This window comes from Drosophila subpulchrella, chromosome 3L, assembly GCF_014743375.2.
Source record: "Drosophila subpulchrella strain 33 F10 #4 breed RU33 chromosome 3L, RU_Dsub_v1.1 Primary Assembly, whole genome shotgun sequence".
In the NCBI taxonomy this organism is placed as follows: Eukaryota; Metazoa; Arthropoda; class Insecta; order Diptera; family Drosophilidae; genus Drosophila; species Drosophila subpulchrella.
In genome coordinates, this window is record NC_050612.1 from 3,269,218 (window position 1) to 3,289,795 (window position 20,578).

Genomic DNA, 20,578 nt, shown 5'->3' on the forward strand with positions numbered 1-20,578 from the left:
AATCCCAGTATTTTTGCTTTTATAGTTTCCAAAATCTCAGCGTTTATACGGACAGACGTACAGACGGACATGGCTAGATCGACTCGGCTAGTGATCCTGATCAAGAATATATATACCTTATGGGGTCGGAAACGCTTCCTTCTGCCTGTTACATAATTTCCGACGAATCTAGTATACCCTTTTACTCTACGAGTAACGGGTATAACTACACTGAAAATAAGTCTTAAAAATCTGCATAATATTTTGGGCGTGGATGAAGCAATCATAACTCTCTGGATTTAACTCGACTACCAGATTCACCTTATTCAGCTAAAGGGAGTGCGAGAGAGATGGATATATGCATGCAGCAAACCGACTGTTTCCAAAATGGAAACGCCACCCTCCGTCTATTTCTGTATACTTTTACAAAATCTAGAGTGGGCGTGACACTTCGATAAAACAAACTTGCGCTGCGCAGGAAGCCCAGGAATGTAGTTGCTTATTTCCAACATTATAGCCCATAGATATCTTCTAGTTTCCGAGATCTCAGCGCTTATACGGACAGACGGACATGGCTAGATCCACACGGCTAGTGATCATGATATAGAATATATATACCATAGTGATACACCTATCGGAAGGTATCGCAAAAACTAAGAGGACTGCACTTCAATACTTTAAAAATGTCAGTTGCCTTAGGACGTAGAGTATTGGAAGTGTAAAAGTACAAGCTTTAAAATTTAGAGCTGTCCAGGAACATAAGATTTCCTCCAAGAATGAGCTAAAGGAGATATTGCTGAATTGGTCGAACACACCCGAAGTGAGGTGCCAAAAACTAGTGGAGTCAATGCCGAGACGATTACAAGCTATTAAAGAAAACCAAGGCTTGCACACAAAATACAAAATGAAAAATAAAACATAAATATTAAATGCCGAAACAAAAAAAATTATACTTTTGTGAGACGATTTTTTGTAGTCTTAATGATTTCAAAAGAAAAACAAGGAAGAACGCTATAGTCGAGTACTTCGACTATCAAATACCCGTTACTGAGCTAAAGGGGCCAAAGGGAAATGGAAGTATGCAAGCAGCAAAGCGAGATTGAAATGCGCCACCTACAGGCGGTAGACAGATTTAAGCGTTATGAGCGTTAGAGTGGGCGGGTCAATTTTTTTTATCAATCGATAGGTATTGACGAGACCAATACATTTCGGTTAAAATTTTTTATCTAGCATAAAAATTGTGGGCGCCACAGTTTTGGGCGTTTGTGGGCGTTAGAGTGGGCGTGGCATATTCGCTTAACAAACATGCGCTGCGTACAAGGCTACGGAATCTAAATTTGAAATCCCAATTCTATATCTTTGATAGTTTCCGAGATATCGACGTTCATATTTACGATTTTTTGAAGTTTGTGGGCGTTAAAGTGGGCGTGGTCAATGAATAGGTATTGATGAGAAAAATACGTTTCAGTTAAAATTTTTATTCTAGCATTACAACTGTTGGAGCCACAGTTTTGGGCGGTTTGTGGGCGTTGGATTGGGCGTGGCACTCTGCTGAAAGAAACTAGCGCTGCGTAAGAAGCTCAGAAATCTGCATGCCTAGCTCTTATAGTTTCCGAGATCTCAGCGTTCATCCGGATGGCTAGATCGACTCGGTTAGTGATCCTGATCAAGAATATATAAAGTTAAGGTTTTAAAACTTAGAGCTGCATGTTCCAATAGGGAACAATGTGCCATATGTAAGCATTGTTCCATTGAAAATACACTTTGAATGCCCCCTCTTTTGCTAAGTCCCAACGCTCTATTTTTAGGTTATTCCAAAAACACAATTTTTGAGTATTTTTTAAATGAAAATATTTGTTGGTCTACTGAAAAAAAAAAGAGACACCGTTATAGTCAAATCTGATGTCAACTGTTGTGAAGAAAAATTATTTTACTTGCGACAAAAGAAGTACGCTATCAAAAATTTTCTTATTTTACTATAAGATTCGTATATTCTATGGTCGGATTATGGATTATAGCGTTTTTACTTATTTTCTCAGGAATTGTGAGACCATTGGCTGCCCACAGCTCAGCGCTTAATTATAAGCGGAAATGCCTGAAAAATTGTTATTGATCAGCTGTCTATAAAGAACTGACAAGTCAGCGACTGAAGAGGTTTTTGGCGACAACATTGCTGGGTAATTAAAATTAATTTTGCGAAAAAATCTCCTGCCTCATCAAATAGTGAACATCGGTAACCAGCTACGAGAGATGACTCCCAGCGAGTTAGCTCTGGAAGTTGTGGCCGTGGTCTCTTCTCGGTCAGTTGGTGGCAGAGAAATCTAGTTTTCCCAGTTCGGGCCAGTAATGATAAATGGTGTCTGGTTAGCGCAGCGCCAAAAGAGAAACAAGTTCACCTGCCAGAAGACAGCCCAAAAGCCGTCTCCAGTACGCAGCCTTCCGCGGGAAAGTCTAGCCGTTCTGCGGTTTGCGGGTTGAGGGGTCGGCTGCGCTACGTGTTGTATTTCAATTAGAGCAAAGTCGTCCTATACCGCAATTAGCAACAAAGTAACTGGCAATGTATGTTTTCGCTATTATCATTTAAATTTATGTTATGGTCCTACACACATGCTATGTACGAGTATTAAGAGGGATGCTTCCTTAGCTGGCCGAATTGTTAGAAGCTGCATTCGCGGGCTTAGCTGATAGAGGGCCTCCTTTTCTTATTTGATGTCCTTAGGGACCCGACCAGAGGGAAACAGTTTTTTTATTTAAATATAATAAATATTTATTAAATAATTTCTTAAGTTACCAAATATTTCTAAAGGATACATCTAAAGAATTTGGCCCAACAATGGACATTTCAACCGAAAACGACCTCTCCTCAAGTTAGTACCAGATTTGCTGAAATTGAGTCAGTCCTTGCAATACCATTTGTGAAATTCTTCGTAGCAAAATTGCGAAGAAAATTTTTATTATGATTCTTAATTTTAAAAAATTATATCTTTGGTGTTTTTATACTCGTAGAGTAAAAGGGCATACTAGATTCGTCGGAAAGTATGTAACAGGCAGAAGGATGCGTTTCCGACCCCATAAAGTATATAAATTCTTGATCAGGATCACTAGCCGAGTCGATCTAGCCATGTCCGTCTGTCCGTCTGTCTGTCCGTCCGGATGAATATCTCGGAAACTATAAGAGCTAGGCTATTGAGATTAGGCGAGCAGATTCCTGATCTTCTTCTTCTAAAAAGTTTGCCACGCCCACTTTAACGCCCACAAAACGCCCACAAACTTCAAAGACTCGTAAGTATGAACGTGGATATCTCGGAAACTATCGGAGATAGAGAATCGGGATCTCAGATTTAGATTCCGTTGCCTTGTACGCAGCGCAATTTTGTCACGCGAATATGCCACGCCCACTCTAACGCCCACAAACCGCCCAAGCCTGTGGCGCCCACAATTTGCATGCTAGATAAAAAATTTTAACTGAAATGTATTGATCTTGTCAATACCTATCGATTGACCAAAAAAAAACTTTGCCCCGCCTACTCTAACGCCCACAACGCTTAAATCTGTCTACCGCCTGTAGGTGGCGCATTTCAATCTCGCTTTGCTGCTTGCATATCTCCATTTCCTTTGGTCCCTTTAGCTGAGTAACGGGTATCTGATAGTTATAGCGTTCTTCCTTGTTTAACATATAACCACCTACGATTGAAAATAGCATTTTTTAATTAGTTCTGAATTTTGAATTTCATTTTATCAAAATCGGACGACTATATCATATTGCTGCCATAGAAACGATCGGAAAATTGGTGGGAAAATAATATGAAACAAATTATAGCTTCGGTGTTATAGCCAAACATCCGGACCCCTATCGGTTTCAAGTGGCTTGCGGCGAGCACAATTCCGGAGGAACGGTTTATCTGAAATGTAATAATAATTAGTTAGTTTATTCAATTGTTTTGTCGCTTGAAGAAGTATTTTGTAGGATTTCGGATATCCTTCTGCGGAAGTGGCGGAAGTTTGAACGAAAAAAGTGAAAAGACCGTTTCGAGATAATCGCGTTTAAAGTTTTAAGTTCACTGCTTCCATGCCTCGAAGTAGTTAGCGTTAAAAAGCTATGCAAGATAAAATTATCTGCATTGTCAAAAAGAATGGATTCCTTTTAATGACGAAACTCTTAGCAAAAGTTCAAAACGTTAATACTTAAATATAATACGAAATCATTACATACATCAAAAAACCATAATGAATTAGTAAATAAGAAAGGGCGTCGGCTGTCGGCAACACTGGCAGTAATCTTCTTTGAGATCCCACTGCTAGAAGCGCTGCATCTTTTCAGGTGCTGCCGGCTCGTTCGCCCTCACACCTGACGACCCTTTCCCTGGCAATCGACTGCTCTTTTAATAAATGAAAATGTTTTTAATTAATATGCTTCAATATGTCGAGTGGCACACACAGCCAGTCGCTCTGAAAAAGTCCACCCCTGCACAGCGATCTGTAGCCCAACCCTACCCCACTCCCACTTTCTCCCCTTTTTCACCAGCCATCCTTTCTTGTGCTCCCTTGAAATTTGCATTGCATGTGGTCGAGGAGGCGCTTCGACTTTATTGTTCTTCGTTTAGGTCCACGGGCAAAATGTCAATGTTTCATAAGCACAATAAGATTGCCGCGCTCAAGTAGGTATGCATGTTTGTACAATGTATACACATATACACCGAAATAAATATCCCCGCGATCACCTCCTTTTACTTTTAAATGTCGTTCGTGTTAAAGTGTTAATTTGTTCAAATAGACTTAAAACCACATGGGTAATAGCAGTGACTAATACAGTCTGTGGTGTATCATCTTTGGTAACAGTGGGCAACGGCACTAGTCACCCTGTCGCTGAATTTCTATTTATAGCACAAGCACAGCCGGAGGTGCCTTGTGGTGCTGGTTTAGCTCGCGTATGCTATCCATCCCATATTGTCTAGTGGTTAGGATACCCGGCTCTCACCCGGGAGGCCCGGGTTCAATTCCCGGTATGGGAAGTCGAGTGATTTTTTATTGGATAATCTTTTTTTACCAGTATCAGCAGAACAACACCTTGGCGGCGGTGACCTCCGAATGCAGCTGTGTAATTAAGTCGTCGGCCCGTTCCCGCCCACCGCAGACCATCATTGTGATTCATACATCATACATGTATCAATGTCCGATTCGTCTATTATCCGAGTTTCCATATTCATTTCTGCCGCTCGACGTTTCGTCCGTCCGAATGTCCGGCTGCCTGTCTGGGAGCTTCTGCCGGTCTCTGTCATCTGATGGATGATTTCCCGAATGAGCTTCATCACCAACTCTCAATGGCCAGCGGCAGTGGAATCGAAATGATATGAGCAGAAGTTGGGGAGTGGGATTGTTGACAGGCTCTGCCGCTGCCATTGATTGCTTTAGATGCAGCACAGCGCGCCCGCCCTGAAGTGCACTCCAAGTGCATTCATTAATCAATGTAAATTGCGAGCCTGGAGAAAAGTTTCGGATGCCATGTCGACGCAGCTTCGTCTATTTTCCCATTAGGCCTCAAATGTCCGACAAGCCCATCCTTTGAGGACAGACCGCAAGCCTCAGCCCCGAAATGGCCATTCATTTGCAATTTTAATCGAGGGGGACGTGGCCGCGAACGGGGCTTGCAATATTATTTAAAAATGCACAATTCTCTTGTTGCGGATATTGCACCTGACTGTGCACGCAGGATGTGTGCATGCTGCCTGCATCTGCATGTACAGGGACGTACATCCCAAATTGGCAATCGTCTGTGTGCGGTTGAATTGCTGACAACACATCGAGCACCACCCCAAAGCCACCACATCCGTTGCAGTGGGCGGGAGTGGGAGTGGGAGTGGGTGGTCGGCTGCAGCTGACAAGCGGCTTCCAACTTCATTAGACGTTTTACCGAGCCCGCCATTACGACGGGTCGAGGAAAGGAGTCCACTCCTCCCGGGACGAGCATATGCCCGGCATCAGGAAGAGGCCCAGCCCTTTTGGGTGCATTCAAGGCTGAGGCTCTGGGCCTGGATCAGACCCCGGTCTGTTGCATCCGCAGGTTTCGGCAATGCAAAGGGTTATGCAGTGGGCGGAAGGGTGGGTTTTATGTCCATCCACATTTGCATTTTTTATGTTTACTCCATATATGTATGTATGTATGAGGAAGTGGGGATGTGGACGAGTGTGCACGTTATCCATCTCTTTCTCGCTTTGGAGTCTGCACTCTTGCTGCCTCTTTCCCGCCGTTAAAATCGATAAGAACGAAATTTAAAATGTACTCCACTGTTTCCATTGTTTTTGTTTTCCTGCTGCATCCAGCCTGCCAAAGCCGAGTTCGTATGTTTGCATGTGGGGCAGAGACTTTTATCGCCCTCGAAGGGCTATTACAGATGAGTGAACGGACCAAGCCAGGTACTTGCATTTCAAAAGCCTAATTCAACAGCAAGGGACGTAAAGATGGCAAGAAAGCGACTTATTTTCTACTACATATTCCAGTAGCTGATTCGCATTTCAAAACCTTCTGTGGAAAAATGTAGTTTTAACTATTTGCGTTCTATAGTAAAATACCTTAGGATCGTAAAAATTCATGAAAAACGAAAGAACGCACTCAGCTAAAACGAGTGCGAGGGAGATAGAGATATGCATGCAACACGTCGGCTTTTTCAAAGATGTCACATTTTATTTGCTTATAACATTTTATTGATTGATCCGATTTGAAAAAATTTTGGCACGATTATGGGTATTGGCTTTTGCTTTATGCACATATTGCGCTGCGCTAGAAGCTCAAGAACTTCCATGCCTAATCGCAACTTTCTAGCTATTATAGGACGGTCAGGCGTGTCAAATGTCAAGCTAGCGTGATCATTGAACATAGCTCTCTCTTGGTTTTGTTCATATTGTATTATAATTTGGGGTATAGCGTTTTTTAAAGATTTCAGAACATCTTTTTGTTTATATACAACAAGAGAGAACGCTATGGTCGATTGGGTACTCTGAGCGCCACAAACGTTTGCGGTTTGTGGACATTAGAGTTGGGCGTCATAGGCACAAGTAGAATCAGAATGTTTAGCATTAACAAGAAAGGAAGCTTTCATCGCTACGCCGAAGTTTCTATACCCTTGTAGGTCGTTCTCGTGGGAACATTGTATGTACAGAACTTTCCGATTTTTAGAAAACTAAAATATAATTACGAAAATTTTAAGATAATGTTCCATTTCAATTGAACACGAGATATACGGGCAGCTATATAATGAAGTCGTCCGATTTGATTAAAATTTTTTTTGAAATTCTGAAATATTAAAAGAATGATATTTCCAAGAGAAGAAGTTAATATGTCAAAAAACACCTAAGTTAGATTGTTGTACATTTAAAAAAAAATATTTTATTGATCATTCTTATGGGAGCCATAGGATATAGTTGTCCGTTATTTACTTATATACTACCTGCAATAGAAATAAGACTTTTGGTATAGTTTCGTCCCGATAGCTTGTGACTAGTTTGCGTAGAAACGAACAGACGGATAGACGGACGGACAGACGATAAGGCTAGATCGACTCGTCTACTGATGCTGATCAAGAATATATTTATATTTTATGGGGTCGGAAACGTCTCTTCTGACTGAAATCATTACACCCTCTTCAAGGGTATAAAAATGTTAGTGCCAGAGCGACTGTATCCGTTATCCGTTTTTTGCAAACTGCTCCACTTAGCGGCGAAAACTTTATTGGCTCATTACATTTCAATGAATAGCCCGATTTTATAAATTTTTTAATAAAAAAAAAGAAAAGTCTTTTTAAAACTTTTACAAATTCCTTAAAAATGTGGGCGTTAAACAGACTTAAGCTTGACACATCCGGAAAACAAACTTGCCCTGAATCAGAAGTTGGGGAATCTAAGTCCCCACTCTCTAGTTCTTATAATTTCCGTTCCCGCGGACAGACGGACGCGGCTAGATCGAATAGCCGAGTAATCCTGATCGGTAATATACTTATATACTTTATATGGCAAGCTTTAAAACGGACATGGCTAGATCGACCCGGCTTTTGGTCCTGATCAAGAATATATTTCACAATAACGTCGGAAATGTTTCCCTCTACCTGTTAAATACTTTCCAACAAATACTATACGAGTATTCCTCCGTTTATCGGTATAGATATTTCGGAACGTAAAAAAAGATGACATGTTAATAAACATGCAGATTCTTAAGGTTTATATCAGCAAATTACCACGCCCTGGCACCCACATTTTTAAAGATATTGTTTCAAAGTTGACTTTTTATACCCGTTACTAGTAGAGTATAAGGACCTTGCATAGATTTAAGTTTTAAGCCAACCGAATTTGGAATGCAATTCGTGCTTTACTTCAAATTATTTTACTTGAATCACCTTCCCGACCCATCTTTATCACTGTGGACGGCCACGTAGTGACAAAGCGCATCAGGAGAGTGTGCGATGGCAACTACTACTCTATACTACCACGCTACATATAATAGAATATACCCGTGTATGCAAGAAGCTTAAATATTTTGATGCAGCGGGCAGAATGAAAACATTTTAGAAGGTGTATTTATTTAGTCGGATATATGTACAATCATGTACCGTCACAAAATTGTGTATAAGGTGCGATCGTCACGACCCCTTACCTCGTTAAGAGGTGTTTTGGTTTGATAAAAGATATCTCCAAAATAGCTTTCCTTATAAGACAAAAATTTGCAACATCCCACTCAAATCGTGTTAAGCATCTGATGTTTCTTAACTGAAACTCAGCCAGACAGAAGGACAGTAAATTTGGCGGGTTATTCACTCGTTGATAATCCAATTACGAGGTCACATTATCCATTAGCTATCAGGCACTGTTCATCGAGAGGCAGTGCGATTGCAGCCAATTTGTTTCACTGCCGGGCTGCAGCTGCGGCGATGGGAATGGCAATAGGTGCTGGCGACTAACGAACAATTAATTGAATATAACATTCAATTATTTTTGAAAAAGGATTGAAGCGACAAACAAAGATCTGGTCTGGTCCAGCCCAGGGTGCCCGGTCTGGGTCTGTTGGTGGCCGTAAACCGCATTGCATAAACACTGGGGTCTATGTACTACATAGCTGGTGCATGTACATACACACCTATGTACAAGGGGCTGCATATGCATATGCTCCGCCATGTCCATCGCTGTCCCTCCCACCGAGCACTGCCCTGACCTGTACATGACGCACTTTAAGCCTACAGCCAGGACCCCTTCCGCTCCCGGCCCGCCGCCCCAGTGGATGTCTCCGTCGCACTCGCACTCGCACTCCCACTGCCACTCGCACATCCCCAATGCAGGGAGGTCGCACGGAGAATTAATGAAAATTTCGTACATCGAATTCGCATCATTAAAAAACGAAGGCTCGAAATTCGCATATGTGGAACTCGCCGGGGATTTTTTAAGGGTTGCAAGTGGTTTGTTAAATAAAAACATTTGGAAATGCTATATAAAAATCAATTTGGTCTGGGGGCTTTTTTTGCTGGGAACGGCAACAATGCGTTTACATAAAGGGCAGCAAATAGCGGCGGGTGTGTGTACCCTGTTATGCATGCCTTTTCCCATGTAAAATTCATTTCTGTTGCATTATTTCGAGTGGAGGAGTGACTATGTGAGTTGAAAGTACATGGGCCACGAAAAAATAATAACGGCAAGGGCAAAAAAGTCTTGTCAGAAGTGGGATTCGAACCCACGCCTACAGAGTAGACTGCGACCTGAACGCAGCGCCTTAGACCACTCGGCCATCCTGACCACTGCGTGTCACGGTCTCAATGGCCATGATGCTCGTATCGATCACAAACTTTTTCTCTCTTATACTACACCTCTCTTATACTGCGATATAAGCCACTACAGTTCTTATACTAATGCTTCAAGGGCATAGACTGAATAACAAGCATAAGTATAAATACAAGTTAAACATAGATCATCCATTTTTAAACAATGATATTAAGCATAGAATGGAATTTAGTCCGATGAACGAAGCTCGGATGCAGCCAACCAGCCAATCCCCATTTGCAATTAGCCAATGAGCGGTACGTGTTAGTGTGTAATATGGGACCTCGAGGCCTGTGCTTTCCAAATATAATTAAGGACATTTACTCAATTATTGTACTCGCAATGATTGGGTGAAGCGTGAATTATATATTGCACATACAGTGGCTGGGAACGGCAAAACTGCAACAATTTATTATAATTCACCCCACCTCATATAAATCAGTACAGCAACATTCAATTATTGCGTAGACACGTAGACCAATACATAAGTACTGGCGATTTATGTACTACCAGATTGTGGGCAATGTGTGAATTTATGGCCATCGGACCCCGGGCGTCCAGATCCATTCCTTGTTCCTTGCTAGGATCCTGTGGACGAGCTTTCCACTAATTTCCCATTTTAACGCGAGTACATAGCCCGCACAAACACAGTCGCAGCTCATTTTCCAGCCATATATGTGAGTCGAATTTCGAGGAGGCTGTGGAGCGGGCGGTCGCTGGTTTGAGCTACGCAAAATGACAATAAAATCGCATAAAATGCCAAAAAATGGAAATAAATGTGTTGTACACGGCAGAATACAACGAGCGCGAAAATAATGCGTGGCTGCTGATGGGCGGTTGCGGATGGACCGCCCTCTTGGGAGGCGATGGGTAGCGTTTTGGTTGGTCGGCGGCTCTGAATAAATGCAGCTGAAAAAACGGGTAAAATTAATAATAAATTGTATTATAATTTCTTTTTTATGACAGACTGGGCGGGATGCAGTTGCAAGTCACCTACATGTATCCGGAGTATTGGCAATATATATATTAGTCGATGAAAATCCTGGCAAGTTGATCAGGTTTAAATCGTTCTTAATTTAAGATCTGTAGTTTTAATTGTATAGCAACTCCCACTTTCACTTTATTTTGTTTTAGATTGTTTTCTTTGGCTCCCAAAGTTTCAATTTAATGCTTTCAAGAATTTATAAAGTTAAAAAAACTTATTTTGCAATCCGAAGAAAACAATCGATTTTGTGCCACGTCAAGTGCACACTTTATCCTTTAAATTTATTAAAGCTTGTTACTTTTTTAGTAAAAAGGTTAAAAATATCTTTCTTCATGCCAGAAATTGTCCAAATCGGACCATATATTAGAAAGTTATTGGCAAATAATGCAATCGACGCTAGGTGGCGCTGTTGCGGGAAAAGTATAAAAATGTATATTGTACTGGGGTATACGGATGTAAAATGTAGAAGGAAGCGCTTCCGACCCTGTGAAGTTTATATTTTCTTGATTATGTTCAGTCTGTGTACGCTGTGATCCTAGCATCTACATATAGGAGCTGGAAAGTTGAGATTTCATATTAAGATTCCTTAGCTTTTGATTCAGCGGATGTTTGTTATCACGCCCACAACACGCCCAAAACTGTGGCACCTACAGTCTTAATGCTGAATTAAATATTTTAATTAAAATGTAATGCATTTTTCAAAACCCATCGATTGCTAAGCCCACTTTACCGCCCACAAACCCTCGAAAACCGTGATGCTCACAGTTTAAGGCTAAAATAAACATTTTATCTGAAATGCACCATTGAACCATCGGACGATTTCACGAAACAAATACCGAAAGAACTCAAAATAATAGTCCTTCTGGTATTTAGATAGTATTAATTCAAATACATCACAGTTTACGATAAGTTTAGCATCTAGATCTAACATCGCTGATCTGAGTACTGATCATCTGAGTATTGAGTACTGATCAATACAATACAATCCGAAACCTCTTGGGATATGTCCTCAGTCGACGAGTGAAGTGCGGGCCAGCGCAAACTGTGAATGATTGTCGCCGAGTGAATAATAATGAATGCACTCTTTGTGTGCGAACGCACCTAAAAAAGAATTAAAAAGAGTGCAGCGAATGAAACGACGGGCGGAGGCGCAGTAGGAGATCCGCATCCCGGAACCCAGGGGACGGGGGTCGGGCCACTTTGGGGGTGGTACTGAGGGCCCGGTGGGTTGGAGGGGATGCATAATGCACTGCTACTGCAGTCGCAGTCGACGCAGGCTGCTGCTGCTGCTGATTATGCTGATGACGATGCGCAAACATCAAAATAATCGAATGAATTAAAATGCAAGGGAAGGGAAATGTTCAAACCCAATTGCCACCCACCGGGCGGCGGCAAGTGCCGGGTGGTCGGAATACGCATTAATAGGGCTGCTAATTATTGACGTGCGTGGCCCAAGCCCCTGCTCCGACCCACTTTTGTGGCTGGGCGCCGACTGCGTCGACGGTGAGTGCGAGCGACTCTCATAATGAGTTTTTTCTGGCTGCAGTTTTGTTGCTGGGGCAGCGACAAATGCGGCAGTGCGTCGTGTCGGGGCAAAATCAGTTTCGAAAATGCTTTGTCAACAGCAACACACATTCAAAATTTTCGGTTTAGTCGCATAAGTTTTATTTTGCCTGATTTAGTACAATATTACAACTTTGGCTCGCCACTTGATTCTGTGTTGGAAATTCTCCTGGTTTTCTGTCAAAAGGGAAAGTCCCCAAGCACGAGTGAGTGAACCGACTACCGACTACGTGAGTGTGTTTGTGTCTGCGCGCCCGTGTGGGTCCGCCTAAGTCTAAGCGCTCCCTGCGACCAGCCCCAAACATCCGAACCCCGCGCCCGTCAGCATCCGCCCCTGCCCAATGGGGGTGTGTTGTGTTTTGATGTGAATTATGCAAATACTACCCCTATTGCAGCCCTAAGCCGCAGAGAGTGACCCCCGCCCGCCGCTAGCCGCCCACCGCCTCCCTATTTCTCTATTACGCTGGCGTCGGCGTTGTGGCTGGTGTTTGTGGTTTTGTTTTTGCCGCTAGTTAGCTGCGCTGGCCGACGCATCTGATTAACAAAATTAGTTTAGAAAACTCCGCTCTCGCGTTCGAAACAAACAAAAATTGGTTCGCTTTTTTCGACACAAGGACTGCAATTGCTCTAACAGTCGGGATGGCCTAGGCAGATGATTCGCCGTCTGCTCTTATTTTCGGAAACTGAAAGTGCCACTCGAAAAATCTAAGCCATGGTACGGAAACGGAAATGCAATGGGACTGTGCAGCTCAAGTGCGAAAAACTGTTTATATGGGCTCAAAAATGCTTTCAGAAAGGAGAAAAAGTTTTGTGTTTCCAGCATAGTTTGGATTTAAAACTCAAAACACACTTCAAGGGGAAAAGCCGTCTCCAAATAGATAGTATCCATAAGATACCAGTATTTTAGTTTGACATGTGCTACACCCTGCTAAACTGGCATTAAAGTCATGTTTCCAAATCTCACATTAAATGGCGGCTGGTGAAACACTTGCAGCACAGCGTCCCTTCAAAGTTCCGGTTCGCTTTAATTTTCATTAGAAATGTGTGCGTGCTCGCCGTGTTCCCCGACCTCGACGGGGTTTCGTTAACCCTTTTGTGATCTATTTCCACGCCGTGGCATCGTATCGGGCATCGTTTCTGTGTCGCGAGAAGGCGACTCCCGACGCGCCGAAGACTGTTCTTGAATGAAAGTCAAAGTAAAAACGGCCAAGCGGCAAAACAACAAAAACCTAAACAAAACACAGAACGACACACGGGTCGAAGGGGCTCGGCAACTAGAAAGCGCGCCGGAGAGCGCCAAACTTTGATAAGGGGGCAAAACAAACGGGGGCTGGTGGGCGGAACGGGGGCTTGTCGCCGGGAAAAACAAGCAGCAACCGCGTTCCGCTCGGCTCTCCGCTGCCAAGGGACACGGCCAAAAGGACGAGACGTCGCAGAGGAATGCAGCGCAAGAACGAGAACATCACGAGGGGGCGGGCAGCAGGGGGTGGCAGTGGGGGCTGTGGGTGGCAGGGAGGCCGGGGTGGAAGGGGTGCTCAGGTGCGTTGCCGGGTTGAATGCACGCCGCGCCAGAGCGAGACGGTCGCTGCCGCTGCATGCTCCCGCCGTCTCTCTCTGCGCATGCGGAAGGCCCCCTCGGAAAAGGGGTAGGGGGGGGGGGGTATGTAATGCGGGTGGGTGTGGTGTGCAGCGGGCGCCAATGTGCTCGGCGGGCTGGGACAGGTGCAATTTATTTATTTATTTCGATTCATTTCCGCTTTTGTGTGGGACTAAATGAAAACTCATTTCCCTTTGATGTGTGCTCGCTCCTCTTTCACTTTTCCTCGGACTCTGCCAGAGCGGGATGGCCGTAGCCAGCGGACGCTGAGAGAGCGAGAGGCAGCTCGTCGCGCTCTCTCTCTCTCTCTCTCCGTGCTCTGTTTTTGGGTGCTGCTGCGCGATAATGAAAAAGTGTAATGCACCAAAAAGTGACATAAGGCTGTAAATTAAGCAACAACAACGACAACGGGCTTAAACTCTGCCCTGTACATATGTGCCGTGCTATGCTTGCATACATAAAAATGTGTGCGGCACATAGGTGCGGAAATATATGTGCATATAATCGGTTATTTACAGTTATCTGCATATCCTGAACGAGAGCCAGCTACAGACCCCCCCCCCCCCCCCCTCCGGGGGTGTTGGTGGGTGGTATCGTGGCTCTGGCATTTATCCCGGGGCGGCCCACGTACGTTCGGAGCCCCGCGAGGCCTCTTTGGGTCCTGGTCAACTCCTTTATGTTTTCCCATCAAATTAAAAGCCTTTTCACTGAAAATTACAAAAATGGTAATCGCCTGTCTATATGCCCGCACACCACGATAATGTGTGCCTGAGAGGGGTCTGCATCTGGGCGCTATTCAATTTCTGTGCCGGCTAATCGATGCTCTTTGGTGGCAGATCTGGGGACCACCTGAAATGAATCCCCTCTAAGCTTCTTGTTATCAAGTTTGGCTATGAGATACCCTCTACTTACCGACTTCATACCAAATATGTTTAAGGATCCGTGTTAACACACTATTTCTTTGTTAAAAGGTCACTAAAAAGGACACTGCCTATCCGTCCGACAGTTTTGTATGGGGATGGAACTTTCCCAAAGTCAACCTGATTTTTAGATTGCTTTTTAATTGGACGATTATATCATAAGGAAAGTGGTGTGAAAAAATTGTAGCTTTATTGTTTTTGATTATATTATCTTCATGTCTTTGGTTATTTTTAGAGCTTTTAGAACTTTAAATTGTATTATATACCCCTAAATTTGACGATAACGCATATATAAAACATAGGAAATATCGGTATACGGTTTCTTGAATATACACCAGTACGCTAGCCTAGTCGATCTAACCAAGATCTCGGAAAATATAAAACCTTGAAGGGGGATCTAGGGGATCTAGCAAAGTGCCACGCCTAATCTTACGTCCATAACGCTTTAGTCTATCTAGCCCCCGCATTCTTAAAGTTTTTGTAAAAGTTTAAGTGATATTTTCTTTAATTATAATCAATCAACATGCAGAAATCAAATCGGACCATGCATAAAAAAGTAATAAGCAAATAAAGAAAACGACGGTAGGTGGCGTTGTGTGCAATCTCGATAAAAATCGATTCGCTGCTTGCATGTCTCCATCTCCCTCACACTCCCTTTAACTAAGTATCGGGTATTTGATAGTCAAGGCCATCGTTCCCTCTTGTTAAATGAAAAACTTATGCAACAAAAAACCATATTTGACAAAATTCCCTATGTCACGAAAATAGATAATGACAAATAAAATAAGGCAACATTTACACTTAAAAAAAAATTATAAGTATGGGCGCCACAAGCATATGCGATTTGTGGTCGTTAGAGCGGGTGAGGTACTCGGCTAAAGCAAACATGGGCTTAATACGCAGCAGTAGAATCTGATTGTCGAATTTTATCTCTCTAGCTTCAATAATATGAGCGCTGGGTAGAACTTAGCGTTATATGCGTTTGTGGGCGTTAGATTGGGCGTGGCATTCGGGTGAAGCAAACTTGGCGTTCGTAGGCACTAATAGAATCTATATGAAACATAAAACAAGCAAGATAGATAGTTACTAGCTTAAACAAGAAGAAACGCTATAGTTGAGTGGGTCGACTATCGGACACCCATTCAGTTTCCAATTTCCAATATTATAAAATTCCAGGGCATTTCTATTAGCGCGACACACACCACACATGCCAGCGTTACGGCACCTGGCGGACGGCAGAGGTACTACCTACCGTGCCAAAGCACTAACTTAACTTAGTTAGTCCTAACTTTTCAAATACGTAACTTTTGTAACGATTCTAAGGATTTAGATAGGTATTGATCAACAAACTCAATTTCAATTTACACTTTACACAAAATTAAAAAAAATTGTGGCGCTAGAATGGTTTTAGCCTTATGGGCGTTAGAGTGAAAATTTTACCTTGATGAAATAAACTTGCGCTGCGCAGGAAGCCCAAGAATCGGCATGCCAAGCCCTAACACTCTAACTCTTATAGTTTCCGAGATCTCGGCGTTCATATGGACGGACAGACATACGGACATGGCTAGATCGACTCGGTTAGTGCTCCTCGTCAAGAATATGTATTCTTTATAGGGTCGGAAACGCTTTCTTCTACCTGTTACATACTTTTTGACGAATCTAGTATACACTTTTACTCTACGAGTATCGGGTGTAAATATTTTATCAATGTAAGCTAAATTGTACGTAAACAACTTATCCTAATATCAATCATACGAATGGTATTCAGGTATACTAATTTAAGAACTAACACAGCGATCGTACCTTTAACATACAAAAGTTCTGATATAAACTTTTGTGACGAAAATGAATTATACGATCAACTAAATAAATACCCTTTCTTAATTTTTCTCATTTGTCACGCTTCATTAAAATCGTACAGCTAATTTCGTACACAGGCATATTGAAAGGCGGCGTGTTTTGGTGGCGTTAGAGTGAGCGAGGTATGTTCGCGTAACAATCTTGCGCTTAATCTGAAATCTCAACTCTCTAGCTCTTATAGTTTCCGAAATCTGAGCGTTCATACGGACAGACGGACATACATAGCTTGTGTTCCTGATGAAGAATATATATACTTTATAAGCTTCCTTCTACCTCCTACATACTTTCTTCGAATACAATACATCCTTTTACTCTAAGAGTAACGGTATTCGGAAGCTTCCCGAGAAAGAATGTCTCTCTCATTTTTTATCTCTCTAACTTTTTATACAACCAAGAAGAAGTTAGAAATGGTTTCGAGACTCCTGCTTCTTAATATCCGAGGTCAAGAAAGATGTGTTTTTTGAAAACCAAATCAAGCACATTTTACTCTTGATTTCGAGTCCACTCGAACTAGAAAAAGTGAGAAGAAACAATACTCAAATCAAGCAGATTTGATCTTTGTTTTTTCAATATCTAGTTTTGTCAGTGTATATACTTTATGGGGTTGGAAAAGCTTCCTTCTTTCTGCTACACACTTTCCCCCAAACACAATATAACCGTTTACTCTACGAGTAACGGGTATTAAAAGGGTTTTAATACCCTAAGATACCCCTTACCCTTTCCTTCCATTTCACTCTACAAGTAATGGGCTTGCAATCGCTAGTGTAGGGGTGCAGCAATTTGTTTTTATATCATTGAGGCAGTTTGGCTGATCTGGTTGCAGAATTCAGCAGCAGAGAATTGTATTACTGGTGAGAGTGATTTTAACGCACCATTGGAGATGTGATTACCCTGGTACACAAGTCTTTGCTAATGCTAATTTGGATGAAGGCCATGAGGGAAACCCCACAGCCTGCTCTGCCAGCCAAATTCATCTTTTTGCGTTCTATTTCTCTTGTTGCTCTTTCTGTTGGCTCTGGAGCATATGCTTCGCAGTGAGCGGGCCGGCCGAAATTTACATAGCCAAAGTCGACAAAGTCGCAAAAAGCAGCAGCGACCCAAACCGGCTTGCCAGCGCACACACGCGCAGCACTCACCCACATATGCGAGCTCCACACAAGATAACAGCGTCGACGAGAAGAACAGCCGAATACGACAGAAACCGGCTTTTTGTGTGACCTAATATCTGAGTTAACTACTTTGGCAAAAAGACGAACAGAATTCGCACTGGAGTAGGGTGTTCCGTGGAGTGCGCCTTTCGCCAGCGATAAGATTGGGGTACACCAGGGCGGAGAGGAACTGCAAAGGGCGCCTTATCAGCGGTGCGGCCACAAAACAGAGAGCTTTCGCCGCCGCACACACTCGAACCTTCGGTCTTGGCCAGCTCCGTGAGCAGGCCAGCGAAATCGCAGTGATTTGGCAGGGCGCCCTCCCACTGCCCGATGCCAGACCCTGCGAGCCACACACCTAGGCCAAAAACAACAAACGCAGTTGCCGGAGCAACAACTATTTGGAGTTGGCTTTTTATTGGGATTATGTATACGCCGTGTGTGACGCGGCGACAGTGGGGCTGATGAGGTACCGAAGTGCCAGGGGGGCGGAGGTCGAAATCGGAATCGGAATGGGAATCTAAATGCGAATGTGAATCTGAAACTAAATTTGAGGGCGAGTGGGAGCTTTCGTTCGCTCGCCGTCGACTTTTTGCACCGGCAAACAAACTAAGCAGCCGGCAAATGTTTTTGTGCACACTCTCCGACCGCCCCGCCCCGCCCCTACCCCCGCCCCCTACCGATTCAGGTTCGGATGGGTTCTCTCTGCACTTGACGTGCCCTCTCGGCAGAGTGCTCTAGTGTTTTACATTGTTGTCGTTCGTATTGGCGCCAAACGAGAGTGTCTATTGTTGGCTCTGCGACGTTGCCACGCTTCAGTCGCGGACCTGCTTAGATGGCGACGTTGCCCGCTTAGTGGGAGAACCTCGGGACCCGGAATCCGGCTGGAGGCCCTTCGAGGTGGCAGCCCTCACCTGCCCGAAGCCTTCCGCAATCCGATCCCGCAACCGATCACCCTCCCCCTCGCACCCCTCGTACTCCACGAACTGCACGTATCCATCGCAGTCGTAGTCGTCGTATTCCCCGTCCTCCTCGGAGTCCACTTCCAGTTGTCCACCGGCCATCACAGCCATCTCAAAGTTGCCCTGCCGCCGCAGGCTCTGCAGGTCAAGAAAAACGTCCTCATCCTCCACGAACTCCACGTCGCTGTCCGCCTCGAGGGTGCTCTCCCCCAACAGATCCAGTCGCACAAACCCGCCCAAAATCGAGTTCTTTTCCGATATGCGACAGGGAAGGCTGATATTGATCGTATCGTCGCTGGCAGGGCCGGCGTTTTGAGTCCGATTCCTTCCCGGCAGGTGGCGCGGTCTGAAGATGGGAGTGCGCCTGTAGAGCTTCAGCAGGAGGGTGAGGGCCTTGTTCCTGGCCATGAGGAGCAGCTGGCCCATCCACGGCTGTCTGCGGCTGATCAGAAAAGAGGCTCGCATGGCGGGACTAATCGAGCGGTGTTTCGTGTTTGTTCTGAAAAATTCAACTTTCTAGCACCCCGAGTTGTCAAGTGAGTGTGTTGTTCAGTTGCTTGAAAATCGGCTTTAGTACACAATACAATGAGTAAATCTAAGTCTGAAATTTTCGGCCCCTCGCACAAGGGTTGTCAGCAGAAAGTCCACTTGCCGAAGACGCCATCGGTTGCCGGGACGGATCTCCACGTGGCTGATCTAAGCCTTTGCGGAAAGCCCAGCTTCCACGTCTGTCGCGGAAGAAAGTCTCCCGGTATGACCGAAGTCGACAGCTCGTCAGACCTCAGACGACCCCACAGCCTAAATCTTCAGTACACCGCTCTAAAAGTACAAGGCATTATGAAGCACCAACAGAACATAATCGAACTGGTTGACGATAATAACAAGAATATGGCTGATCGGAAGGGTTCCCGGATAAGGGATGACTACGAAAGTTAGGCGCCACAGTTTTCGAAATCAATTAAATATACCATAGTGACTTTGGCACCTTTGATCCATTCATTCAACATTCTTAGGATCTCGCCCTCTCGAAGTACCCGCTCAGCTTTGCCATCGTACGCTCTGTGATATTTGTTGCTTTGTTGGGATCAATTGGCTTTATCATTTTGTTTTTAATAAATATTTATAACTGAGCACTTTTGTTTTTCTACTGATAGTAGCGGATAGGACGTAGCCCCCCGTTGCCCAGGCTCAACAACAACGCAACTGATTAAGCCAACGCAGCCGATGGCGATAAGTTTATATATAGGATTTGGCTTGTGTTTCCATTGAATAATAGAGCACTACGTGGTAAATACGAACGAACTTTCTCAACTCCAGCAAATATCGGACTTACAAAACCACCTCACAAGGTCATACCACTGCATGTTCATGCAACATTTTAACTCTAGCTTTAAGGGCTCGTAAACTGCTGCACCTAGAAGGGAAAACTTAAATTGCTTGTAACTTTTTAGTGAATGGTCCAATTGTCTAAGTTTTTGGCATGTAGGTTGGTATTGATAAACAGTCCAAAATCTCATTTACACTTTTTTAAAGGTCCCTTTGTTTGTTTGTGGTCCTTTTTGGTTTTTGGGACTTGACTAGTTTCTTATTGCATTAGGAAGCTTGAGATAGGAAGCTGCTCAAAAAGCTATCAAACATTAATTTGACGAAAGACATTCCATGCAAGTTTATTATCGACCAAATTCAGTGAGGAGTGTGTGAAGGCGACTTTTATGTACATTGAATTTATAGCGGCATAATTGAAAGTCTTATATAATGGTTCCATC

The 20,578-nt window shown here is 43.7% G+C and overlaps 2 protein-coding genes and 2 non-coding genes across 4 annotated transcripts; 2 read left to right on the top strand and 2 right to left on the bottom strand.

The window, feature by feature from the left end:
* The first annotated feature begins 4,919 nt into the window (after positions 1-4,919).
* Positions 4,920-4,991, top strand: Trnae-cuc. The gene has a single exon. It is a non-coding gene; the product is annotated as a tRNA-Glu (tRNA).
* Positions 4,992-9,670: 4,679 nt separating this feature from the next.
* On the bottom strand, positions 9,671-9,753 carry Trnal-cag. The gene has a single exon. It is a non-coding gene; the product is annotated as a tRNA-Leu (tRNA).
* Positions 9,754-18,250: 8,497 nt separating this feature from the next.
* Positions 18,251-19,304, bottom strand: LOC119554727. The gene has a single exon (XM_037865746.1). It carries the CDS (start codon positions 19,275-19,277, stop codon positions 18,666-18,668), a length of 612 nt encoding a protein of 203 aa, XP_037721674.1. The 5' UTR covers positions 19,278-19,304; the 3' UTR covers positions 18,251-18,665.
* A 72-nt stretch (positions 19,305-19,376) lies between these two features.
* On the top strand, positions 19,377-19,943 carry LOC119554728. Its single transcript, XM_037865747.1, has one exon. The coding sequence runs from the start codon at positions 19,398-19,400 to the stop codon at positions 19,746-19,748; it is 351 nt and encodes a 116-aa protein (XP_037721675.1). The 5' UTR covers positions 19,377-19,397; the 3' UTR covers positions 19,749-19,943.
* Positions 19,944-20,578: the final 635 nt, after the last annotated feature.

Bases quoted from the DNA above. Each gene is read 5' to 3' on its own strand.
- LOC119554727 (XM_037865746.1), bottom strand. From the start codon at position 19,277: ATGCGAGCCTCTTTTCTGATCAGCCGCAGACAGCCGTGGATGGGCCAG.
- LOC119554728 (XM_037865747.1), top strand. From the start codon at position 19,398: ATGAGTAAATCTAAGTCTGAAATTTTCGGCCCCTCGCACAAGGGTTGT.